The following is a 27887-nucleotide window of genomic DNA, read 5'->3' as shown; positions in this document are numbered from 1 at the left end:
TTGGTTTTGCTTCTGTCAGGTATCCAGGGGCCTAGGACCACTTTTTATATTAACTTCTTGACATGAGGGTTATAGGACAAGATGTATAATGTCAATTTGAACCCTAAACCTGTAGTAAGGGCAGAGTTATATATTCTTAGAAGAGACTTTTCCCCCATCCTTGTCATCCAGAGTCAGATAAGCTTCCTTCTTGTCTTCCAGTGCTGGTGAGCAGACTGTTTTTCTTACCCAACTTTTCACTGAGGCTGTAGATCTTGGAGGGTTTGACTTCATGGTGTGAGTAGGGAGGTATTACAGGTCAAGGCCTCATCTCCTGTCCTACGTGGGCATAAAATTTCAAGTCTTTGGGATACAATACTAAGACTGGCAATATACTTCATTCTCTTATTCTCACGCTGCCATAGCATTAATGCTTATTCTTAAATGCTCTGGTTTTCAGTTTTGTCTTCATTTTTGGACCTTTATTATCTTATGAACTTAGATATATATACAATATGTACATTCAAAAGCTGAGGGTCCCCCCAGCATTGTTTGATGTTTTTTTTTGTTTGTTTGTTTTTGGAGACAGAGTCTCGCTCTATCCCCCAGGCTGGAGTGCAGTGATGCAATCTCCGCCTTTTGGGTCCAAGAGATTCTCATGCCTCAGCCTCCTGAACAGGTGGGATTACAGGCGCCTACCACCATGCCCGGCTAATTTTTGTATTTTTAACAGAGATGAGGTTTCACCATGTTGGTTGGGCTGGTCTCAAACTCCTGACCTCAGGTGATCCGCACTCCCTGGTCTCCCGAAGTGCTGGGATTACAGGTGTGAACCACTGTGCCCAGCCTGCTTGATGTTTTAAAGTAGAAGAATTTTCAGATAAGCTAGTACATCATACTACTTGGAATGGAAGTTTGCATATGTTTTATTATTTTTGTTTTTAAAATTTTAATACTTTTTAACTTATTTTTAAATATTACATGGCCCATGACACAACCCTCAGGAGACCCTGAGAACATGTTCCCCTGCATTATAGCAGTGCATATCCTGAGACACTTTTGTACTCCCTAAGTAATGTGGGTCACTAAAAATTCTTTTTCAGAGTATGCAGCAGTTAAGTCACAGTAACTATTCAGATATAAGAAATAAAAGAATAGTAAACATGAATAAATCGGACATTCCTGGGACAATTTTATAACTCATATGTTTCTTCTGGGAAGTAAAGATAATGAGAAGGATTCTAGGCAAAAATTAATCTGTGTTCTTTCAACAGACATTTGAGCATATATGCTCACTGTTCATGGCACAGAGATCAGATACACTTATTTATTCTACCACAAAAATAAACTGCAAAAAGATAACTTCAAAACTTACTTTTCTAACTAGGCTTACTTATATTATTATTTGATTATTTATTAATCTGAAAGTTAGTATTTATATATCTGGTTAATTTCTACATGGAGCGAGTTAACTCACCTGGGCACAACAGATAAATACAACTGAGATAGTCAATAAGAAAGCAGATGAAACTATTACATCAACTGAACGCTGAGGACCTCGACGCTGCAGGGTGTGGGTGGAAGGGAGAAAAGGAAACATTTTAAAATATATTTACTAATTAGCAGATAATTTCCATGGTTTCAATAAAGGTGTCGACTCATCACCATGAGTTTGATCATAGCTCACAATGTTGAATATACCTAATTTGTTAGGCAAATTTTAATGATAAAGTGTTATGATTTCCTGAGGATTTGCAAGAGTTAAAAGGGTATCTATATCTATATAGCATTAAATTATTCGTATAACTTTCAAATATTTCATTTTGTCAAACACAAGTCATTTATTCAGTAAATATTTCTTAAGCACCTGCTTAGAACTAGATACTGTGCTGGGTGCTAGAAATACAACAGAGAATAACACATGGTCCCTCTACCTTCACAGGAATTAGGAGGGGAGTGAGACATCAAGCTCATAATCACAGATATATGTGATAAATTGTGATGAGTGCTAAAAGGGAAAGACATAGGATGCTTTGAGATACTTGGCAGGGAGACTTCATTTAGATTTGAGGGTTAGGAGTGTGGGCCTGGGAAGATCTCCAGACTAAGGGGGAGGGGCAGGGGCATGATGGCACACAGCAGTGTTCTAGGTAGAAGGAAGAGCATGTGCAAGAACATAAAGCAGGACAGATCACAGCTCATGTAAAGAACCAAAGCAGTCTGACATGCCTGGAATGTAGTGGACTAGGAAGAAGAGTGTTTCAAAATGAAACAAAAGACAGGTGAATAAGGGAGAACTTAGATCATAAAGGGCATTATAAACCTTGTTAAGATTTTGTGCTTTATCTTAAGAGCAATGGAGAACCTCCAAGAAGTTTTAAGAATATAGGGCCAAATATACATTTTTAAAAGATCACTGGTGGCAGACTGAAGAAAGGAATGAAAGGAAGAAATGTGAACACTGGAATGCCAGGTAAGAGGTAACTGTAGTAGCACAAGGCAGAAGATGATTGATGGTTTCAATGAGGGTGGTAGAAATGGAACAAAGACTGGCCGGGCGCGGTGGCTCAAGCCTGTAATCCCAGCACTTTGGGAGGCCGAGACGGGTGGATCACGAGGTCAGGAGATCGAGACCATCCTGGCGAACACGGTGAAACCCCGTCTCTACTAAAAAAATACAAAAAACTAGCCAGGCGAGGTGGCGGGCGCCTGTAATCCCAGCTACTCGGGAGGCTGAGGCAGGAGAATGGCGTAAACTCGGGAGGTGGAGCTTGCAGTGAGCCGAGATCCGGCCACTGCACTCCAGCCTGGGCGACAGAGGAGACTCCGCCTCAAAAAAAAAAAAAAATGGAACAAAGAGAAGCAAATGGATTCAAGACATATTTTGGGAGCAGAAAAGATAGGAATTGGTGATAAATTGGATACTAGAGATTAAACAAGGATAATTCCTAGGTCTGGGCTTACATGTTTACCTCACTGAAGTATAAGCTTAGGTATGAGGGTAGGGGCTTTCATCTCATCAACAGTGAATGGCACACGGTTAACATAAATAAGTGTTTACTGAATAAAATAATCAATGTACAAAAGAATGTAACACCTGCTTAGGGTTGATAATGGGGGAAATTTTGGATGAATTCAAGCAACAAAGATCAGATTCATCCCTCCATACAACAGATATGTCACAGGAAAAAATATCCATGCCAATTTGCAGCAGTGACACTAAGTGAACTAAATTTAATAAGTTAAATAAACAGAACAATTAATTTTTTAAATATAAGAGTAGATAAATAGGGCAAACTTTTTTTTTACTTCTTTCATTATTATTTCAAAATATAAAGCATTAAAGATAGGTATGTCAGAGGATAATTGGTCTTTAGGTCAACTTTACTAAGATAGAGACAGTGCTGTGAATAAATATCATTGAATTTGCATGATTACTCCATATATAATGACATTCTACTGTTACTTAATGCAGTTAAGTAATCCTCAGGAAAAAAAGCGTTTTCCTAAAACCAATTTAGATGTTTCCCTCTTCCCTCCAGAGTTTTTATATCATACTTCCACAACTAGGACAATTATTTAAAAGTTTAAAGGAAAATAATGACATGAAAAGAATGACACTGAATTGCAAACTAATATTTTAAAACAGTAATAGGTCCCTTCTGTGAGGAAACTCATTGGTTAGTTTTGTTTTAAATTCTTTTTTAAGTAATGGGCTCCCTCTGCTGGCTTGTGACAACCAGGCAAGTAGAAACAAAATCCCTAATTCAGCTTTCGAATGAGTAAAAGCTGGTTACTATACATCTAGAGACAAATATATATTGATAAAGAAACTGGAACTATCAGAAAGGGCCAGCATGTTAAAACTACTTTTATCACTCCCATTCTACCTTAAGATAGGAACGGAGAGATAGCCACATTTTTATATTCTGTACTTTCTTCAACCGGAAATGAGGAACCTCAGATTTTCGAGCCCTCCTTGCAGATGTTAAATGTCCAAAGAGTTTTGCAAAAAGTAATCGCTAAAAAAGATTAAGATGAGGATTAATTTTCAAGTAGATTACCACAGAAAAACAAAAATCAACAAAACATGAATTGTTAAGATTTTATTTGGTTAGCTACTATAAAAGCAAAATAGAAAAATAATTAGGTAAAAATGACATAATGAAATAAAGTACTTCAGGAATACTTTTAATATTATGAAAACGATAAAATATTCTTATTCAGAAGTCTACATTATACCTACCTGTTTATAAGTTCTTTCTGCTACACAGAGCAAAAAGAAGAAAATCCACACAAGAGACACGCGAACCACAAAACTTATTATAACCATAGAAAGAACTATGACATCTTCATTAGAACCAAATGCAATCACATAAAGTTCTGAAGCAGAATGTGCTGTGAGTTGTTCCAAGTCTGTAGCTTGAGAGAGTCGGAAAACAAATGGAGTTAAACCCAGTATGAGAGAGATTGCATTTCCAAAAATCTGGTATCCTATTCCTGGTATATGGCTGTTCACCTTGAGGAAGCCAGGGGAAGAGAGAGAAAAGAAAAATAAAATTATAAATGTTATCTACAGTAAAATTATTTATAGCAATATGAAATCATTTGTTAAAATATATTCATTTTAATATGAATAATTTGAATCCCATTCAAGTTTGAGAGCCTAGTACACATAAAATGTCATTAATTCTTCAGATCTTAAAAACAATTCATTATCAGATCTCTAATTCACTAAGTAGATGGCGAAAGGATTGACTGTCTTATCCAGATCTTGAAAAAAAAAATTATGTATTTCATTATTTCAAGTTAGAAATATTCACAAATACTGCAATATTAAAGAGAATGAGATCTCATATCCACTTAAATTCAGTTCATTAAAGAAAAAAACTCAGCATTACACTTATTTCATACATTCGTACCTTGGGGTTTTTTCTTTTCTTTTTTTTTTTTCAGAGACAGGGTCTCACTCTGTTGCCCAGGCTGGAGTGCAGTGGTGCAATCATGGGCTCAAGTGATCCCCCCAACTCAGCATTCGTAGTAGCTGGGACTACAGGTATACACCACAGCCCCCAGCTAATTTTTTGGGTTTTGTAGAGATGTAGAGACAGGGTTTCACTATGCTGCTCAGGCTGGTCTTTAACTACTGGGCTCAAGCGATAATCTCTCCTCTAGCTCCCAAAGTGTTGAGATTACAGGCATAAGCCAACACGCCCAGCCACTTATGTTTCTCTTTGAATAGTCCAATATATAAATAAGTGTCTCCTTAAACTCTAGAAGCATTTTAGAAGAGAGATGATAGAAGGAAGAAGAAATTAAACAGAAGGGAAAAGGTGAAGGAATTATAAAAAAAAAATAATAAAAAAAGGAAATTAGATAATGGGACAATATAAGAGTTTCCAATATGCTAGACTGGCAGAACTAAAAGGGATCTTAACTATCATGTAGCCAACTTTTTATATTATACATTAGATAAATGAGACTATTGTAAATTAAGTGATCTGCCAATTCACAGGTAATTAAGTTACAGAGCACAAACTAGATCCAAGATTCCAGAGACTTCCCAGTCAACTGCTTTTAATTGCTAATACTGAGATATGTAATAGGGAGTGTTATCAATTTCTAGACCCAGTTACTTTAATTCCTGTCTTACATAAAGTGTGAAGAGTTCTAGCATAATAATGCACCAAAGAAATTTAGAAATTGCAAGTTAAAAACAAGTCCAGAGAAATCAACATATTTTAAAAATCAGTAATTATCTGAAAAAAGAAATAATAGAAAATAAAATTTAAATCCACAGTATTTGAATTAGACTTCTTTGAACTACTCAAGACTTTTACCACTATCTGGATTACTTCTATATATTTAAGCAGGCAAGCAAAGTATGAATGCAAATTTACTAGTTTGATTTTTTCATGTTTTAAGTCCTATTAAACAAATGAACCAGTAAGAAGGATACAGAAACATACGCCTTTTTAATTATTTTATTTTTAAAGTTTTTGTAACAACAATCTCTAGACCAAAGAAAAGTCTTTATTAACACCTGTATATATCTACAAGCTCCTGAATTTCAAAAGAATGAATAACATAAAAGAGAAAAATTATAGATTATATCTATTCTAGGTCAGATAAGTGAAAACATTAGAAGATGAGAGCGGTTTGGTGACAAATCACTGTTTAAATCACAGACAGAAACAAATATACACATAAAACTCTTTTTTCAGGGTGAAGAAATGAGGTCAGTAGATTACTAGTATAACATTCCAGTAATTATCTTATATACAGATAATCACTAAGTCTTACCCTTGAACTACAAGAATAAAATTTAAAAACTCACTCTGTTCATTATCATTCCACTGATTTCAAGTACAGACATGTCTGCTTTCTTACAATCATTACCTTCCCATACTATAGCACTTATTTTTTCTAATCCTGGGTGGGAACTATGGAGCCAGGGCAAATGACTCTATAAAAAAAAAAAAAAAGTAAATATATTGATCACATTTAACAAATAAAATGTTTGTATATAAAGTTGTATATATATCTCTATATACACATACAATTTTAATGACACTAAAAATAAAAATTGGTGAATATATTTATCATGTTTTATAAATGGAATATGTAGATCTGTGCATAGCTAATATATTTATACACACAACTCTAAGACACTAAAATTCTATCTTAGAATTAGTTAGCATATACACTGAACAGATATCATAAGAAGTTACACGGTTATAAAACTGTACAAGTTCAGAACTTTCTGTAACAAGTATTAGTCAACTTATGTTCAAAAATATACTAAAACATGTCAGCAAAAGTATTTAGTTGTCAATCAGTCTACATAGTTGCAATGTACTAATGCTAAAAGACAAATGGATATCAACTTGTTCGTAGTAATCATTGTTCAACTTATGATCATTCATTAAAAAAGAATATGACAGCCGAGATTTGAATCTCTTTTAAAGACTATATAGTGCTACAGTCTTATCCCAAAAAAGAATCTTCCTTATATACTTAATGTTTAATATCTGATTTAGTTACTTTTCTGATATTTTAATCTAGCATTTCTCCAAAGGACCAGTCTAACTTTTCGTTTATTCAGATAGAGCAAATATTACAAAACTGAAGCACTCAGCCTCCTGAGTAGCTCGGACTACAGGCATGTGCCACCACACCTGGCTAAGCTTGTTATTTTTAGTAGAGACAGGGTTTCACCATGTTGGCCAGGCTGGTCTCTAACTCCTGACCTCAGGTGATCCACTGGCCTCTACCTCCCAAGTGCTGGGATTACAGGTGTGAACCACTGCACCCAGCCCCAAAGCAGAACAGTTGAGTTAATGATGGCAACAAGATTAATGAAACACTAAACCTTTATATAATCAGACTTCAAGAGGAGAAGTAACACTAAAAGATTAAACCCAGCTAGAGATCAGTTTGCTTGTTTATATTGCAGTATTTCTAGCATATTGTTAAGGACTCATATACTTCCTATATTTTGTTTTTTGAGATGGAGTCTTGCTCTGTTACCCAGGCTGGAGTGCAATGACGCGATCTCAGCTCATGGCAACCTCCGCCTCCCGAGTTCAAGTGATTCTCCTGCCTCTGCTATAGCTGGGACTATAGGTGCCTACCACCACGCCCCGCTAATTTTTTAATTTTTGTAGAGACGGGGTTTCACCATGTTGACCAGGTTGGTCTCGAACTCCTGACCTTGTGATCTGCCCACCTCAGCTTCCCAAAGTGCTGCGATTGATTACAGGAGTGAGCCACAGTGCCTGGCCACTTCCCACATTTTTAAAAAATGATAGTTTTGGCATTCACAGCAACCTCAAATTTTATAAAATATTTCATTAAATATAACTTCTAACAATGAACAGAAGAATCTACTCTAGGTACATTTATTCTTTAGAGGACAAAAATGTGATTAAAATATAGTAAAAAAAAATTTCTTGTAAACTTTTAACACTTTCCTCTAGGGGGACTAAAGTTGCATTGATTAATTTCAACTAAAGTTGAATAATAATAATTCAATAATGTAAAAAAACAGAGGTGGAAAATTTTTATCTTTTCCAGAGATAAGGGATTTTAATATACTTTAACTTTCATGATATATATTTCACTACTTGAGGTCCTGAAGAGTGCTAAGATACTATTTATTAACTACCAACTTAATTTCTCAAATGTTATTTCCTCATTTATCTCCAAACAAAATATTCTGTTTTGGGAAAGAAATCATCTGTACCAAAATATATATCAAACTTTCTCTAGAAAGTTTATAATTATTAAGCGTAATGGAACCAAAAAGCCAGAAACAAGAAGTGCAAGAAGCTAAAAGGAAAGAAGGTTAAGCTTGAGAGCCAACAGATTTCAACCCATGATTTATAGACTTTTTTAAACCCTCAGTCTGGAATAGTGAATTAAGGTCTTCCTAATTACATGAAGAAAGGAATATATCAATACCAAGAAAGCCCATCTAGAGACAGAAATAGGAAATCAGGACATTCTCATTGTCCTTCCAAAAGCACTCCTTTTACATCTAGCTACCTTGCCAATTACTCTATCCAGCATCTGATATTACAATATTTCTAGAAAGCCTAAACGCAAAAGAGAAGACAACAACTAGAAACTGGTGAATTTTAAAAGAGTTAATTACATGTTCAATGTTGTGTGTAGAAACTTGAAAAAATAAATTGAAAAGACTGCTATATTTCTCTCTCTCTCTCTCTCTCTGTGTATGTGTGTGTGAAATGTACATTGAAAAACAGTCTTGTTGAATCATGTCTGCAAGTGTGGAGAATAGCATCACATGAAATACTTTTTTAAAAGATTCAGGGAAAACATCAGAGCAAATAATTTCATTTTATAATTTTATCACATAGGTTACTCAAAATATATTTTCTTTTTTCTTTTTCTTTTTCTTTTTTTTTTTTTTTGAGACTGTGTTGCACTCTACCGCCCAGGCTGGAGTGCAGTTCTTGGCTCACTGAAACGTTCGCCTCCCGGGTTCAAGCAGTGCTCGTGCCTCAGCCTCCTGAGCAGCTGGGATTACAGGTGCCCGCCACTGTGCCCACCACCATGCCCGACTAATTTTTGTATTTTTAATAAGAGACAAGGTTTCACCATGTTGGCCAGGCTAGTCTCGAACTCCTGACCTCAAGTAATCCACCTGTCTCAGCCTCCCAAGCTGGGATTACAGGTGTGAGTCACCATGCCTGGCCGCTATATATGTTTTCAAACTAAAATTTAGAACTTAAAAAAATTTTTTTTCCTTTGGAGACAGCATCACAGATCCAAAAATGTAGAACTTTTAAAATGACTACTTTATCCTTATTTAAAATCTCAACTGCTTTGCTCCTTGTTCATTCAAAACTACCTGAAAACCTTAATGCTTAAATGGTGGCATGTTTTATTTCAAATAAATTCACCATGACAACCACATACTCGTGTTTTCAACTGGGGGAATGCAGCCATTTAAGCTTTACACTTACTAAAAACTGAATTTCAGCTGAATATAGCTTTATATTTTAGTATATATTCAGCTATAGAGAAGGACTAGAGGAGAAAAATTTTCTCCTGTGGAAATGTTTCAATTACTATTTACAAACAAAATAAAACAAAGATACACATTTGGGAATATTCTGATTAGAACATACTAATGCAAATGCTCAGTGTTTTTTCATGCGAAGGGATTTTTCTATCTGTATGTAGGCAGAAAAAGGTCTTCCAAACCTAGCACAGACTGGTTAAACAAGACAAAAACTAGTAGCTTTTTAGTAAAGGGAGCTAATTTCCATTACTTAGCTACTAGTAAATCTAAAAGCATGAGCTTATTTTTTGAAACCTGAGAATTAAAAATCTGAGTAAGATCAAGTCTTTAATCTAAAAGCAAAAACAATATAAGCCTAAGACACCATAATTAGATATACAGAGTAGAGCATTAACAAATTTTATGTGACAGACTTAGGAGCAATTTACTCTGCATAGATATCATAAAACAATTTTTAATATCATTTAAGAAAGCACTGGAATTGGCATGTTTTGAAAAAATTTAATTTTGTTTCAGGCATTCAATATTTATTAAATACCTACTGTGTACCTCACACTGTGTGATGCAACACTGAGCAAAAAAACACCTGGTCCCTGCTTTTATGCTGCTTACAGTTATCTCTGGGAAAATAGCTCACAGGCATTTCCCTCAGTCTTAACTCCAGTTGTTAGTCTCAGTGACTTAGATGAATATGCAGATGATTCATTCAACACCCTATGCTTTCATGGATTGTTCACTGTTTTTTCATTTCTTCAATACCAAGGACTCTAAACTACTCCCATAGCCACACCCTAGACCTTGTCACCATACGAACTGCTCTACTTCTGAAAGGAATCTACTACAACTTCCCATCTTAACTGGTCTCTCAAACCTTCAATTCTAAAACACTTATTCCCTTGAACACACCTATCCGTAAATTTATCAGTCCCTTCCTGATTTCACTGCCTTCTCGATCTAACAATCTAATGACTAGACTCCTACCAGATCCACCATTTCAATCATCCCCTCTCCTGTCCCTTGAATAGCAACTATTTATTGAGCGCTTACTCTGTGTGACTTTGGGCACATTACTCAACTCTGAACAATGTAAAATGAAAATAAATTACATTACCAAAGGTTGTGAAGGTTAAATACATGAGATACTGCAGCTAGATTCCTTTGCACAGTGTGTGGCATAAGTAAATGCTTATTAAATGTCAGATATAGTAACAACTACATTCCAGAAAACATCACATAGCTGTGTAGAATAGGCAACTACAAATTCATGGTTTCAGAGTCCAGCTGGACCCTCAACAATGTGGCAAGGTAGTATGACTGTTTTGATGTGTTCATTGGCTTGAATACACACAAACACACACTCACTCTCTCTCTCTCTCTCTCTCTCCACCCCCCCGCCCCCACCCTTTCTCTCTCCCTCTCTCTGTCTCCTTCCTCCATTCTCCACAAATGTTAACTTAAAGCCTTCACCACCATCCAAAAGCCTCCTCTTGTATCATCTCCCTTATTGCCAGTAGATCCCTTGGACTCTTGCACTTCACAGAAAAGAGATCATCAGGCAATAACTTTCTTACCATCTTGCTTGCTGCATGCACTCATCCTTATCCTCCTATCTCACTCAGCAAAGAATGTTTTCCTCTTCCTGTCAAATGCTAAGCTTCCTGATTATGATTCCCCTCCAGAATCCTAAGAAACGTCATTCCACCAGTCAACATTTTCTCCTGTACCTTTGATCCTTCCCTACTGGTTTTCCCCTGTGTATATCAATGTTTTCAAATATCTCATATATTAGGGAGTAAACACCAAAACACTCAGCTCAATTTCCCTTCTAATTACCACTTTGTTTTTTCTAAACATTCATAGCCATCCTTTTTATATTTTATTTTTGAGACAGAATCTCGCTCCGTCATTCAGGCTGGAGTGCGATGGCGCGATCTCAGCTCACTGTAACCCCTGCCTCCCAGGTTCAAGTGATTCTCATGCCTCAGCCTCCAGAGTAGCTGGGATTACAGGTGCCTGCCACTATGCCCGGCTAATTTTTGTATTTTTAGTAGAGACAGGGTTATTTAAAGTAATGGCAGCTTGCCTTTTTCATTCAAAATTATATTCAAAAAGACTTATTCATGTTGATCTATGCAGCCGAGTTCATTCCATTTCACTGCTGTATACTGTTTTATCACACACCACTATTTATTAATTCCACTATTATTGGCTATTATATTTTCAACTTTCACTATCATGCACAATGCAATGATAGTGCCTATATTCTGAAGTTTCACTCTAAAGTGGAATGAAAGGGTCCTAGAATATACAGAACCTCAGCTTTACTATATAATGACAAACTGCTCTCCAAAGTAGCTGTACAAACAAACATCAGTATTAGAGTTCTCTCTTCACATTCTTGCCAACATTGTAATTTATCAGGTTTTAAATTTTGACAATTTGATCAATATTAAATAGTATCTAATTGTTCTAATTACATTTCCCCAACTAATAGTAAGGCTGACCATCTTCCCTTATATTTTATTAGTCATCAGGGGAGTTGTCTGTTCACATCCTTTTATTTTTCTATTGAGTCATTTGTCTTTTACTTATTCATCTGTAGGAGTTCTTTATGTCCTGTATGTAGTAACACTCTGATAGTTAATGTACTGGAAATATCTTCTCCCAGTCTGTGGCTCATCTTTTAACATGCCCAAAGTTTTAAATCTTAAGATATTCAAATTTATCTCTCCATTTTTGTTTGTGCTTTTTATAACTTGTTTTTAAAAATTCTTCTCTAACCTGAAGTAACAAATATTTTTCTCCTGTATTTTCTTCTAAATGCTTTAAAGTTTTGCTTTTCTAAATGCTTTAGAAACTATTTGGAATAAATTTTCATGTGTATAATCATTTGACTCACAACCATATAGTCCGTTCTTTTTCTACTGATTTGTAATGCCACTTAATGTCACATATTAGTGATCCATTATAAACACAGGTCTATTTCTGGGTTTTCTATTTTGTTCCATTGGTATATATGTTTATGTATCTATATCATACTATCTTAAGAGTATTAAATTTAAAGTAAATTTTTATATCCAGTAGGGAAAGATCCCTGATGTTCTTCAAAATTGTTTTTGCTATTCTTGATATTTTGCTCTTTAATATGGACTTTAAATCAGTCTAACTCCAACCAAAACCAGACAGAGGTAAAGACCAGAGCACTCTTATTTCTACTATGTAAGGATACAAGTATAAGACAGCTGTTGTAAACCAGGATGAGAACCTTTACCAAGAACCAATCATGTTGGCACCCTGATCTTGGACTTCTAGGCTCCAGAACTGTGAGAAACAAATGTTTGTTGTTTAAGCCACACAGCCTCTGGTATTGTTACAGCAGAAGGTTCTTTGATGGCTATGCGTTACCCTTTTATCAGATTGAAAGTTCTCTTTTTTTGTCTCTAGTTTTCTGACTTTACTTGGTTTTATTGACAGGATTAGATAAAGAGTTGGATAAGAGAGATAAGGGGAAGCCGAGTGAGAATTTTAAATGACCACCAAGTTTCTAGACTAGTGGGTAGATGAATGGAGATGTCATTCACCAAAATTCTGAATGGAATAAGAACAGATTTATGAGGGAGAACTGGCTAAATCTGAGGTATTGGTGGGACACTCAAATAAAGATACCCTATGCTTTCCTCACATGTGGCTATTCAGCATTTGAAATGTGGCTAGTACGGCTGGGCAGGGTGGCTCACGCCTATAATCCCAGCACTTTGGGAGACTGAGGTGGGAGAATCACTTGAGGTCAGGAGTTCGAGACCAGCCTGGCCAACATGGTGAAAGCCTGTCTCTACTAAAAATACAAAAATTAGCTGGGTGTGGTGGTGGGCGGCTGTGATCCCTGATACTCAGGAGGCTGAGGCAGGAGAATCGCTGGAACCTGGGAGGCAAAGGTTACAGTGAGTCGAGATCGTGCCATTGTACTCCAGCCTGGGTGACAAGAGTGAGACTCCATCTCAAAGAAAAAAAAAAAAAAGAAATGTGGCTAGTCCAAAATGAGATGTGCTCTAAGTGTTTACACTGGATTTTGAAGATTTAGTATTAAAAATCTAAAATATTTCATTAATATTTTTCATATTAGTTATATGTTAAAGTGATATTTTGAATATAATGGACTAAATAAAACATTAGAATTTCCCCTTTTAAAAAATTTAATGAGGCTACTAGAAAATTTAAAATTATATATCTGACTCTCATAATATTTCCACTGGATAGCATTACTATGGGCACTTGGAGATACAACTTTGATATTCATGAGATGTAGATTTGTGAATATAACCTTATAGGTGGAGTTTAGACCAAGGTGTACATGCATCTGGCCACAAAGTATGTTGAGTAAGAAAGTACTAATGCACCTAACACACGATTTGACTTACAAAACTCCAATTACCAATAACCTTTCAGGAACATACATAACCACAATGTAAGTACTGAGATTCTATGTTTTGATAAAGCCAGACCACAGCTCACATAAAAAGAAAAAAAATTGTAGAAATATAAGCTTGAATGTAAGCTTTTTCTTCACCTCTGTAAAATTTGAACATAAATTCAAAGGAGCTTGACTGATAGCTCCACATAAGCCAAAACCATAAACCAACCTGATGAAAAGGGTCGTCTCTATATTCTTTTTTCACACATGGATTAATTTGAGGATTTTCCACATCTGTCTCACTGGTACAAGATGAATGGCATTCTGCACAATGTAACAAGTCTTCCCATAACACATCTTCTGTTTCAGATTCTGGCCTTGCACTCTCAGAATCCTGTCTGGAACTTGAACAGCGAGAGCTGCAACTAGTACCCGATTTAGGGGCATCCTGAAATCAAGATATTCTTTGACATTAATACAATTTATGTACCCTTTCCAACTCAAAGGATTCTATCAGAACCCGAATATTGATACTTTTTGCTAAAACAACAAATACACCCTCAAAAGACAGTGAGACAGCAAAACATTACAAAATATATTAGTTTTTATTCAGTAACAAAAAACCCTCACATCAAAATTTATTTGATTTCATATTTCAGCTCAGATATTACTTTGCATACAAGGGTTGTATCTATTTTCTCTTAAATTTTATATGAAGTTCACAACTCAGGCACAGAAAGTAGTCTAAGTGCATATGGTCTGCACGGTGAACATTAACTGACTTTAATTGATGTTATTAATGGCAATACCATTGGCCTTCCATATCCATGCATTCCACATCTGCAGATAAAATACAATATTCCTGAGATGCAGAACCCACAGTTTTGGAGAACTGGAGGGCGAGGGCTGACTTTATGTGTCATCAGGTTCCACAGGGCTGACTGTGAGACTTGAGAATCCTCGGATTTTGGTATTTGTAGAAGGGCAGGATATCCACCAATCCCACGTGGATACCAAGGAATGACTGTATTTTCTTATTCTAGTCTTTTTTATTTTTATTTTTATTTTTATTTTTTTTTGAGACGGAGTCTCGCTCTGTCGCCCAGGCTGGAGTGCAGTGGCCGGATCTCAGCTCACTGCAAGCTCCGCCTCCCGGGTTCACGCCATTCTCCTGCCTCCGCCTCCCGAGTAGCTGGGACTACAGGCGCCCGCCACCTTGCCCGGCTAGTTTTTTGTATTTTTTAGTAGAGACGGGGTTTCACCGTGTTAGCCAGGATGGTCTCGATCTCCTGACCTCGTGATCCGCCCGTCTCGGCCTCCCAAAGTGCTGGGATTACAGGCTTGAGCCACCGCGCCCGGCCGTCTTTTTTATTTTTTTAAGCAAGAATGGATTTATCTACTGTTTTTGTTTTGCAAATGGAAGTGAAATCAACATAAAATTGGTATCTAAACCAAGAAGGTAATTGCCAATTCATGTTCTTGAGATAATCTGTGGTATAAAAGTAAAAAACTGAAACAAGTTAAATAATTTATAATCAGTTTACTTTATCCTGGGAGTCTGCAATGTACAAAATAAAAATGAGTAAAATTTTGATTTAAATTAATTAAAAAGAACTTTTACTGAATAAATCATGGTCATAGCCATCCTTATAGTCAGGTATGTTCAAACTCTTTTGTTTTGTTTATTTTTTCTGCTGTCCTCTCTGACTAGATTTGTCATGTACCTTTAAAATGCATTATATTTATTCCTTTGTCTTTCCTGTGCTATCACCGTGTTCAGACTTTATCATTTATACCTTCATTGCTATAAGCACCTCCGAATTGATCTTTGCCTAAAAGGCCTTCCTCTTCTTTCCAGATTAACCTTCTTAAAGCACAGCTGTTCTTTGACTCCTCTAGTCGAAATCTTTCCTTGGCTTCTCACTGCTCCCCTGGATAAAGTTCTGACTCCTTCACCTAGCATGTTCATCTTCATATGTGCTACTTTTTGACCTTGTCTTCCACTACATATAACCTTTTTCTCCAGTGACAGTAGGCTACTCCTGAGTCCCTAAGCATGGCTTGTTCTTTGCTTTGATTATGTTCCACCCTAGGCCTTAATTATGCTCCTACCTCTTATCATTAATCCTGCACTCCTTTAAAAATTAAATGAGCATGGGAACTTTGAATACAAACCTGGCACAAAGCAGGGGCTCAACAAATGCTACCTTAAAGGCACCTACCTAGAGTGATCACTCTGTCCTTGGAGTTATTATTATTATTATTATTATTATTATTATTATTTTGAGACAGAGGCTCACTGTCGCCCAGGCTGGAGTACAGTGGCACGTAATCTCCACTCACCACAACTTCCACCTCCCAGGTTCAAGTGATTCTCCTGCCTCAGCCTCCCAAGTAGCTGGGGTTACAGATGCATGCCACTGCAACTGGCTAATTTTTGTATTTTTAGTAGAGATGGGGTTTCACCATGTTGGCCAGGCTGGTCTTGACTTCAGGTGATCCACCCACCTTGGCCTCCGAAAGTACAGAGATTACAGGCGTGAGCCATCAAGCCCGGCCTGAAGTGAGTTACTATTTATATTCATTTGACAATACATTTTGCACTGCTTTCCAAAATCAATCTCTCTCTCTCTATATATACACACACACACATATGTGTATATATACGTATATATACACACACACACATATATGTATATATACGTATATATACACACACATTTTTTTCTTTTTGAGATGGCGTCACTGTCACCCAGGCTGGAGTGCAGCCGCACGATCTCAGCTCACTGCAACCTTTACCTCCTGGGTTCAAGCAATTCTCCTGCTTCAGCCTCCTGAGTAACTAGGACTACAGAAGCCCACCACCACACCAGGCTAATTTTTATATTTCAGTAGAGATGGGGTTTTACCATGTTGGCCAGATTGGTCTGGAACTCACGACCTCAAGTGATCCACCCACCTCAGCCTCCCAAAGTGCAGGGATTACAGGGGTGAGCCATGGCACTGGCCTCTTTTTTATGAAGTGGGACTACATGCATGTACCACCATGCCTGGCTAAATTTTGTACTTCGTTTTTTTCTTTTTGAGAGATGGGGTTTCGCCATGTTGCACAGGTGGGTCTCTAACTTCTGAGCTCAAGGGATCCGCCCACCTCAGCCTCCCAAAGTGCTGGGATTACAGGTGTGAGCCACTGCATGTGCAGCCAATATTGTCTGTCTTAATATTCATGTGTTTAATATTCTCAAATAGATTGCAAATCTCAATACACTACAAGTCCACAAAAGATGGATTTTTTTTTTTTTTGGCCATCTCCTTACCACAGGTAACAAAATACCTCGAGTGAATGAGGTACAATATTAATAATTAATCTACTGATATTAGAATGGGGATTATGAATCTACAGTGTGTTAATACAGTGTTTGTGGGAGAAAGGCTGTTTATTTAGAAAGAAGTGAAAAGGAAAACTTTTAAAAGAGAAGAAAAATGATTAATAAGTAAAAACAAAATAAATATAGAAAGAAAAAGAAGACAAAAATCACTCTGCTTTGTTTTATAAACAGCACTCCAAAAATATTTCAGGTTCTCTAATGTCACCAGTTTTCATTAGCAAGGCACAGAAAGCATTAAGCTTTTAATAATTGCTAATTTAAAATTTGTAATAAAGCTAGTTTATTATCTATAACTTCTGATGCAGACTTGCTAATCAGATTTGGAAATAGTAACAGGATTAAAGGCCTGATGACTTTAACTGAAACTAATTAATGATTACAGGATTAAGAAAATATATATAATTCTTTACAAGTATTTTTTGCCAAATGCAGATTAATAAGTGTGTTTTTTTGAGATGGAGTCTCACTCTGTCACCAGGCTGGAGGGCAGTGGCGTGATCTTGGCTCACTGCAACCTCTGCCTTCTGGGTTCAAGCAATTCTCCTGCCACAGCCTCCCAAGTAGCTGGGACTACAGGCGCGTGCCACCACAGTCAGCTAATTTTTGTATTTTTTGTAGAGATGGGGTTTTACCATGTTGGCCAGGATGGGCTTGATCTCTTGACCTCGTGATCCGCCCGCCTCAGCCTCCCAAAGTGCTGGGATTACAGGCGTGAGCACCGTACCTGGCCAAGTGGGTCATTTTATACATTTAAAAATCTGGCTGGGAGCGGTGGCTCACCCCTATAATCCCAGCACTTTGGGAGGTCCAGGCGGGTGGATCAAGAGCAGTTTCGCCATGTTGGCTGGCGGAGGCAGGAGAATCACTTGAACCTGGGAGGCAGAGGTTGCAGTGAGCTGAGATTGTGCTACTGCACTCCAGCCTGGGCGAGGAGAGTGAAACTCCGTCTCAAAAAACAAACAAACAAACAAAAAAACCCCTAAAAACTATTGCCTATAATTGTCTTCATTTCAAACAGAATTTTACCTACAGTATTTGTGTGATTAATAGTGAATATTACTACAAATTGCCAAATAAAGTCTGAAAAAAGAAAATTTTAGAATTGAAGTGAACAGTTCAAATTAAAACACATTTGTTTTGGTTTGTACTGCTCATCATTTCAAATCTTTAGACGCCTAAACCGAACATATAATCAAATTTAGAGAACACACAGTATTTATTTGAAGGGAATATGAACTTAAAACATAAATGCTTTTTTGGGGGGGTGGAAGGAAAATTGTTTAAAAAAACTCAGAAGTTAAATAATTTTCCCAAGGTCATTTAAATAGTCTAACTCCAAGCCCATGGTTTCTTCATTATGCTTCTCATCAAATGTTACCTTTCTGAGATGAAAAGCTAACCTACAATTGGGAGTAAAAATTGAACAATATTTATAGAGTTGAACAAAGCAGGACAGAGTAGGAAACAGAAGAAACACTTAAAAGAAGCTGTCAGTTCCCTAGGATGCCTCCTGCATCCCAGATAACCAAGTAATTCCTCCCAACAGAACACTGGAAGAAGTCAATCAGATATAGTAGAGAGTAGAAAAAGGCAAAAAACGGGGATTAAATGAAAGTCTACACATTATATGACAAGATTCCCACCTCATCCCTGGTTCCCTTGGTGCCAAACACCAGAGCAGCCTGTTTTATTACCTACTACCGCCATCCCACTAGAAGATTGGACGATTCTTCCCTAAAAAATAGATGCCCCTAAAAAGTTTATCTATAGATATCGCCATCTGGGAGGCTGACAACGAATGGCTAGGTTCCTGACCCATTATCTTACAATAAAGCCCACCAATCCCATCCATGCATAAAATACTTCCCCAAAGAATTTTCTTTTTCATTTTGTTTTTCGTTTATCATTGGAATACTTTTATAAAGAAAAACTAAAGTTCAAACTACTCTATCTTTGGCTCTGTCTTTCTGAAAAGACCTTAGTAGTCTTTGATAGCTTCCTTGCTCTGTCTCATATTATAAGAGGTTCCACGGTCATTTTGTGTATTTCCTGCAACAAACAACAATCAGGAATCAGTCACTTCTTCAAGAAGTTGTTTTTTTGTTTGTTTGTTTGTTTGTTTTGTTTACTTAGTGATAAATGGCACAATCTAGGTGCTAGAGATGCTTGCTCATTTGTGTTTGGGTGGGTCCAAATGATTTTTTCATACCTCACTCTTAAAGAAAAAACATTACTAGTAATTTGAAGAGAGTATAGTAATTTATAAAATAAATTTAAATTTATAAATAAAAATGCAAAAGAGCACTACAAATCTTCTGTTTCCATTTTATTTATTCAAAGGAGGCTTTATTTTGCTTTTTTTAGAAAAGTCCTTTAAAGCTGGTTTAAGAGTAAACATTTTTGAGAACTGAATGCAGCTTTAAAAATATCACCTAGTCTACATTCTTCACTTTATAGATGAAGAATTTTATAGTCATATTTTATATCCATGTAATTTCTTATATCATTAAAAAAGATGTGAATCAACCAATGCTTATTATCAGCCTTACTTAGCTGGAAATCAAGATTTTAAGCAACTTTTTAATTTAAAAGTTAAAATTAATAGGTTGAATAATGTTCTGCCCTTCAAGAACCTCAATCTTTTAAAATACAGTTGCAAACCAACAAGAGCAAAGATCATGGAGTGAGAAAAATACCTCTACTGCCAAATAATTTATTCGGGGAGAGAGGTCAAACAGCCCTCCAGCTCCCTTGCAGCACCAACTGACTTCTAACAGTACATACAGTAAGACAAAATTTTACAAGCTTGGTTATCTGGTTTAGGAACAAGAGACACTACATCAAATGACGTGGGTGAAGAGGCAATGGAGCAGACACACCGACATTAGTGTCTGTCTAATGGCAACCACTGGGAAAAGAAGCAAAACCACAATCACCAGAAAGATTAACCAGAGACACAACCACAAAGCAGAGTGTGCCAAGAATAGTAACTCTTCTAATCTTAATACTCTGAAGGCAATCATATTCCAGCACAGTGTAACATGTGTTTTTTTAATAAGTTTAACCCAAAACCATCAAGGAAAAAAATACTAACATAGCTCAAAAAGAGTAAAAGGTAATGTTTATAAAAAAGTGATAAACAGTGTAATTTATCTGCCTTAAAGCCAAATGTTCTACCCTCAGATTAGAAACTGAAAATACAATTGAATGAAATTCTGTAAATAATTTTAAGCTCAAGAGATATGATATAGTTGAAAAGGGTTTAGAGAAAATAAAAATTAATAAGGAAAAAGGGAAACAGAAAAAAGATCTGAATTTTGTAGTATGGGGACTTAATAACTGGTGACAGCAACGTGAAGGAAGTTACTTAAAATAATAACTTTGCTATGATCAAATGTATAAAGCCTTTCAAATTGTAGAAAATTGGACATAGGAGTGTGCAGATTCTCTCTCCAGAATGATCTTCTTTAAAAGCAAACAACAAGCAATGTATGAGTCTTCAAAGATAATGCACAAAGCGAGCTCAAATGTGTGGCTATCTATCAATACATGTGCAATACATAAACCTAAAACTGCTATTTTATAAATCCAGATCACGCAACAATAAATATTGATAATAATGTGAAATATTTATTTCAACAATTTTTAATTGTTGAAAGAAGTTATAAATTAGTAACATATAAAATAGATATGTATGTATATACTTAAGGACAAAGTATATACCTCATTAGGGTAATGTTTCTTATAATGGTGTGACTTTCTATTCCGAAGAACGCTTTCAGAAGTCCTGTCCACATGATGACGTAATGAGTATCCTGTTTCAGGACCTTCCTCACTGGAGACTTCATCAGAGACATTTGTTACTTTCCTTTGGGTATCCTAAGTGGGGAGTACACAAAGAGGATTATAAGTAATTTCTAACCAACCTTTTAGCTTTTAAACTATGAAATTTGAAATTACACTACATATATACACATAACTTCAAAATATCCTCAACTACCACAAAGTAACTAATTAGTATTACCTGATTTTCTGAAAAAATACCTTAAATCAGTAACTATACTTTTAAAGCATTTTTACTTTTAAAAGTACTTCAATAGCCATTTGTCAAATATTATCCCATAATATTTCTGTTCATAAAAGGATTTGAAACAGCTTCCAAAAATGAGAAATATGCCAGGCACAGTGGCTCAAGCCTGTAATCCCAGCACTTTGGGAGGCTGAGGTGGGAGGACTGTTTGAGGCCAGGGGTTCGAGACCAGCTTGAGCAACATAGCGAAACTCAGTCTCCTAAAAAATAAAAAAATAAAAAATCAGCCAGGCATAGCAGTGTACACCTGTACTCCTAGCTATTCGGGAGAGTGAAGTGAGAGGTCACTTGAGCACAGGAGTTTTAGGCTGCAGTGAGCTATAATTGCACCACTGAACTCCAGCCTGGGCAACACAGTGAGACCATGTCTCAAAAAACAAACAAACAAACAAACAAAAAGAAATATAAACAGGAGAAAAGCCGAACAGAGACCACTTAAAAGAAGGTGAAAGAACATATTATACTATTTTTTCAAACTGGAAAAGCCATCAATTGTAAGACCCACCACTAATTTAATAATGGTTTATGGGACAAGAGGAAGTAAATAGCAACTGCATGTGTGCACATGTCAGACAACATTCTACACACATCAATTTGTAAAAGATATCCAGAGTTTAGAAATTATGAAATTAAATGACTCTAAAGCATACGTTTTACTGATATTTTCATGTTCCTCATACAACTTTACTATGTAATATTAATACAAGCCTGAAAACGTGTTTGAAAGCTATATGACTGAAAATTTATCTGCTGAATGATACCAGTGATGAGAGGCTCACATCATCAGAGCTAAATGCTGAAAAAATTCTAAAATCAGAGTAAGGGACTACATTCATTGCAGGCCCATGCTGTACTATGGTTACTGGTACTGAAAATACATGAATGTTCAAGTAGTAACATATACTTTACCCAAAATTAGAGAATCCTCTTTATTTTCCTCAACACAATATGTTCATGCTCACATTCCCAAATGTAACAGAGGTAACATCTTTTAATTTGACTCTCTCTATATTTTTTATAGTAACAGCTTCTAAAGAATAAACTGTTCAACCAAAAAAAAATTTAGTGAAGCAAAGAAATAGAGACATCACATTAAGCTTTGTTACAATAAAACCAGAGTCTCTCTATTTTGGAAAACTAAAGAAATAATTGTTCTCTTTAACAAATATGTCCCCAGTAAGATTTTTTCCAGATTAAAACAAAACAAAAGAAAACAAAACAGGTATGTTGACACCACAGGTAATGAATGCAGGAAAAACAAGGTATCTTCTTATAGAGAACATGAATGGAAAACTGGTTTCCTGGCCGGGCACGGTGGCTCAAGCCTGTAATCCCAGTACTTTGGGAGGCTGAGACGGGTGAATCACGAGGTCAGGAGATCGAGACCATCCTGGCTCACACGGTGAAACCCCATCTCTACTAAAAAATACAAAAAACTAGCCGGGCGAGGTGGCAGGCGCCTGTAGTCCCAGCTACTCGGGAGGCTGAGGCAGGAGAATGGCGTGAACCCGGGAGGCGGAGCTTGCAGTGAGCCAAGATCATGCCACTGCACTCCAGCCCAGGCGACAGAGCAAGACTCCGTCTCAAAAAAAAAAAAAAAAAAAAAAAAAAAGAAAACTGGTTTCCTAGTTCAGCTTTCTGAATTATTTACATGTTCCACTTAGTGCAAATTCTTACACACATAGAAGTAGGGGGAAAAAAAGGCTTCACAAACAACAACTGTAAGTTATAAAGTGCTTTTAACGTTTTGGGGCTAGCCACAGTGGCTCATGCCTATAATGCCAGAACTTTGAAAGGCTGAGGTAGGTGGATTGCTTGAGTCCAGAAGTTCGAGACCAGTGTGGGCAACATGGCTAAGCCCTGTCTCTACAAAAAAAAAAAAAAAAAATTAGCTGGGCATGGTGGCGCATGCCTGTAGTTCTAGCTACTCAGGAGGCTGATCATTTGTGCCTGGGAGGCTGAGGCTGCTGTGAGCCAAGATCACACCATCTCACTCCAGCCTGGATAACAGAGTTAAGACCCGTGTCTCAAAAAAAAAACATTTTGGAAAAACTGAAGCCATCAATTCAGAAGGTGTCAGATTATATCATCAATCAAGTTTAATCACAACACTTGATCTCATTTACAGTTTCGTGTTACAAAGGCTCACAGAATTAATTCTGGAGAAAACAGTTCAAGGGCAACTACTATATCTAAGTCACTTCACATTAGCTAATATAAAATCACACTGGCAAACTATTTTAAAAATCACACATACTTTGTTAGGACCATCCCTGGAACGCAGTGTTCCTGCGTTCCAGGCTGTCTCTTCTGGTCGAATAGTTTCACACTGAGGTTCATGGTTTTGTATTCCATCTTCACTGCTTTTAACAGTCTTTTTCCCATCAAGGGATACATAGCCATTGTCAGTTTCAGTTGATTTATCAATTGAATTCTTTGCTTTCTTTGATCTAAAAATTAAAATATGCAGAAGAATGTTTGGACTTAGCTTATTTTGGATAGGTTACTGACAGCAATTACAATCTGTTAATAATTACATCAGATAGCTACTTCTCTAAATTTTAATGACCATCCTATTTGTATAATAAATAATTTAGAAATATATCTAACAGCTAAAATAAACATGTAAATTAATGTCTCCTATTTCAGCTTACTTTAAAGGTTCTGAGGTCTTACAGACAACAATTCTAGGAGACATACCCTGACTTATCAAAAAATTCTTAGTAAATCAAATGGTCTTTGAACAAAATCTAGAAACAAAATTTTGCCCATTTCTGGTTAAAAATATATTTTGAAGTTTATTTAAAAAATGATCTGTCAGGTTAAGTTGCAATTCATGGTTTAACTTAGTTTGATAAATTCATTTTAGTATACAACTCATTTTAATATACAATGAAGAAACAGGTCTTTTGTAACATATAAAGATATAAAAAAAAGGAAAATTTTAAATAAGTTTCTAAATATTATAAGAAGTGAAAAAGAACAACACAAAGAAAATAAAAGAGTAATCTCTTTCACCCACTGAAATAATCTCTGGAAAAGATATTAGTAATCATGCAGCTTATAAATATCTAAAGGGCTAGAATTGAGGATATTTATAAGAATAAATTTTTTTTCAACATACAAAATATAACATGGGAAATAAGACGTTTTTTACTAACAGGCAAACACTTGAGTCCTCTTCAAAGACTACAGCGGGTGAAAGAACAGTTATTCAAAGGAAATGGTTAGTAGAAATATGAAGTTAGTCCCACACAAAATTAAAATGTGCTCAATGCAGATTAAGTCTATCATAAAACATTTTTAAAGCAATTATATTTAATAAATTCCCTTGAATTTTTGTTGGAGGTATCAGTTTTGTAAGTAAGGAAAAATAAAAATAGTATATTGCCTTCAGTTAGGTCAAAAACCAAAAGTTTTTAAAAAATGCACACATACCAAAAAACCCCACATTAGTTTTAACACTAAGTTACTCAGTTCTATTGGAATCTGTATTTTAGAACTGAGCAGGACCTTAAAACTCACCTATTCTAAATGCTCATTTTGGAAACAAGGAACAAGAACCAGTCTAAGTGACTTATTTAAGGTCACGCAGCCAGTTAGAAGCAAAGCTCGCACTAGAGTACAGACCTTCTGACTATTAAGTTAATTATATTCTCCATACTACCTCAAACTGCCCACTCTCCGGGAAACTGCCTGTTAGGATTTCTTAACACACTCATCAACCTAGAAAGTTTCTGTCTTATGCAAACTGGCCCCTTTCCTTCCTTGTCCTTCTTCTGCAAGGTTCCAAAAAGACCATCATTTCCCATATGCTCTACAGAGCTCCAATGCTTTTTAGTCATTCAGAGCACATCTCCACAGAGTTGCAAGACTGAAAAGTCAGATCTCCAGATCTTTTACTTTCTGTATGATCCTCAGAAGCATGGAGAGACCAAGGGAACAATAAGCCATAGGATAAAGAGGATGGGGAGAGGGAGGAACATGAATTACAGGAGACAGGAAAATGGGCAAAAAATAGAAAATAAAAGATGCAGAGGAAACGTGTTACTTTCTCTATCTGGGAGAGAAAGTGACAGAAACATTAGTTATTAATTATTTCCTTTACCTCTCCCTTGAACACTGTGCAATGTGCAGATGTGGAAAAAGACCAAGTGAAGTTAACTTGATATCCTGAAAATGTCAGAAACTCAAAGATAAGCGAGAGAGAATGTACTGGAAAGGTATTTAAAAAGGTTCATGAAAATCAGACTGGGTTAAGAAGGGAGAGGAAAGGGGGCATAAATTAGGTCAAAGAAGATGGAAAAGTTGGTAGAACCATTAATCAGACAATATATGCAAGAAGAGAAATTTATTTAGGAAGAAAGATGGAGCACTCTGAGAAATGTTAGTAGGCAGCTGAAAACATGAGCCTGGAGGCCAGCAGTCGAAGTAGAAATAGTGGCTGAAAATTTGGGAACGTGTAGAATGAACCAGACTCTATAGGGTTAAAAAAGGGTGAGGTAGGGGGGTGGGGGTAGGCCAGTAAAAGGGTCTTTGAGTCTGTAATAACTGTTGCTTTAACCATTTTTCTAAGGAGAACGTATTCTTTCCTTAACAGGGCAGGGTAAATACTATGTGAAACCAGGAGAAAGAGTACCGGCAGCATTCATCCCAAATGATACCTTTCAGCTATCTCTCACCTCCTCCTGTCCTTACCTCCGCTTCCTTCCAATCTTCTCTGGGTTGTTCCTCTCCCCACTATCTCCTCCAAGTTCATGTTACACTCTCAGGAGACAAGAACAGTAATTTACTAAGCTGTAGTAGGTATTTGATGCTTCTCATGAACCCTATGGAGGTAAGTTGCAAACTAAGCTACAGTGGCTAAATTACTCTCAGAGTTTACAAACAGAGGCAGCCTGGTAGCAGCTGGTAATGAAAGCACTTGCAAGAATATCAATGGAGGGGGACAGTAAGAGCAGCCCAGTGATAGTCAATAATGGAAGCCCATTTAGGGACAATATTAGAGAAGGGTACCAGGTGCAGCCTGGCAGGGTTAGAAGTTGACCTACATAAAGGCGACAGTTGGAATAAGTAAACATATTGAGGATCATGGGAATCCGATTTTTCTCACTGATAGAGAAAGAAGATATAAAAAGAAGAAGAGGCCGGGCGCGGTGGCTCAAGCCTGTAATCCCAGCACTTTGGGAGGCCAAGACCAGCAGATCACAAGGTCAGGAGATTGAGACCATCCTGGCTAACATGGTGAAATCCCATCTCTACTAAAAACACAAAAAAAATTAGCCGGGCGTGGTAGCGGGCACCTGTAGTCCCAGCTACTCGTGAGGCTGAGGCAGCAGAATGGTGTGAACCCAGGAGGCAGATCTTGCAGTGAGCTGAGATCGCGCCACTGCACTCCAGCCTGGGTGACAGAGCGAGACTCCGTCTCAAAAAAAAAAAAAAAAAAGGGGGGGAGAGATAGAATGAACCCTGCAGGACTGTATTTGAAATCGAGCTATCAATGCAAATTGATGGTGTATAATATATCTAGATAGCTATAGAAATAAATATAATTGTAAAGGGCCAAATACACATTTTCTAGCTCTGCTCACTGAAAAGGTCTGGGGTTAACAACACCCCAGTTGCAACAAGCACATCTTGAACTCAGATTTTGGTTTCTACATACTACTCTTCTTGAAAAAATAGTTGATTCCAGGCTAGGACAGAGGAAATACAAGTTGAATCTAAAACATTTTGTTGTGCCAGAAAGTAAGAAAATGCTCAAAGACTGATACAGATATGTCAGAAGCAAGGTTAATTGCTCAAAGGGGTTCCATGACCAAAATTAGGTCGATCTGATCATCAAAATAAATAATGACAGCAAAAAATTGAATAAAATAGAAATCTATGAGTAAATAAATAAAGGAAAACTTCTCCTTAAAGCAGAATGCCAACTAATAAATGTAGAAGGAATGATAGAGTTAGAAAAATAACCACTTGGGAATCATAATAATAATTAGGGCAAGAATAATCTATAGATGCTAAAGCTAGAAGGTGAAAGCAGGATAATAACTGGGTCATGGCCAGGCCTCCACATCCACAGGTTCCATATTTGTGGATTTAACCAACCTCAAATTGAAAATGTAGTTAGGTTTACTATGCTTGCACCTGTACTGAACATGTACAGACATTTTTTTCTTGTCATTATTCCCTAAGCAATACAGTATAATAATGATTTACATAACATTTATACTGTTATTAGGTATTAAAAGAGGATTTAAAGTAAATGAGAGGATATGCATGGGCTATATGCAAATATTATACCATTCATACACAAGACTTGAGCATCCTCAGAGGCTGGTATCTTGTGGGGGTGTGGGGGTGGTGGTGGGTGGGGGTATCCCAAAACTAATCTCTCATGGATACCAAGAAACAACTGTGATTTTGTTTGTTTTGTTTTGTTTTTAAGAGAGACAGGGTGGGTCTCAC

At 36.6% G+C, this 27887-nt stretch overlaps 1 protein-coding gene across 8 annotated transcripts in view; it reads right to left on the bottom strand.

Annotated features, from left to right (window-relative positions):
• The window catches only part of PHTF2 (putative homeodomain transcription factor 2), a 159582-nt gene that overhangs the window by 12924 nt on the left and 118771 nt on the right, over nucleotides 1-27887 (bottom strand). For 5 of the 8 annotated variants that reach the window (XM_010386295.2, XM_010386299.2, XM_010386297.2 and 2 more), the window contains 7 exons: nucleotides 23677-23869; nucleotides 21053-21208; nucleotides 14170-14388; nucleotides 6317-6445; nucleotides 4226-4498; nucleotides 3870-4001; nucleotides 1457-1543 (listed from right to left, as the gene is read on the bottom strand). In XM_010386295.2, coding sequence (XP_010384597.1) covers nucleotides 1457-1543; nucleotides 3870-4001; nucleotides 4226-4498; nucleotides 6317-6445; nucleotides 14170-14388; nucleotides 21053-21208; nucleotides 23677-23869 — 1189 coding nt within the window. Of the gene's footprint in view, nucleotides 1-1456; nucleotides 1544-3869; nucleotides 4002-4210; nucleotides 4499-6316; nucleotides 6446-14169; nucleotides 14389-21052; nucleotides 21209-23676; nucleotides 23870-27887 lie in introns of those variants that run through there. The other 3 variants (XM_030932727.1, XM_030932728.1, XM_030932730.1) reach the window with 2 other exon arrangements.

The sequence above is a fragment of the Rhinopithecus roxellana genome, chromosome 6 (genome assembly GCF_007565055.1).
Source record: "Rhinopithecus roxellana isolate Shanxi Qingling chromosome 6, ASM756505v1, whole genome shotgun sequence".
Taxonomy (NCBI): Eukaryota; Metazoa; Chordata; class Mammalia; order Primates; family Cercopithecidae; genus Rhinopithecus; species Rhinopithecus roxellana.
The sequence above is the reverse complement of the archived record's forward strand: the minus strand, read 5'-3'. Positions and strand labels throughout refer to the sequence as shown.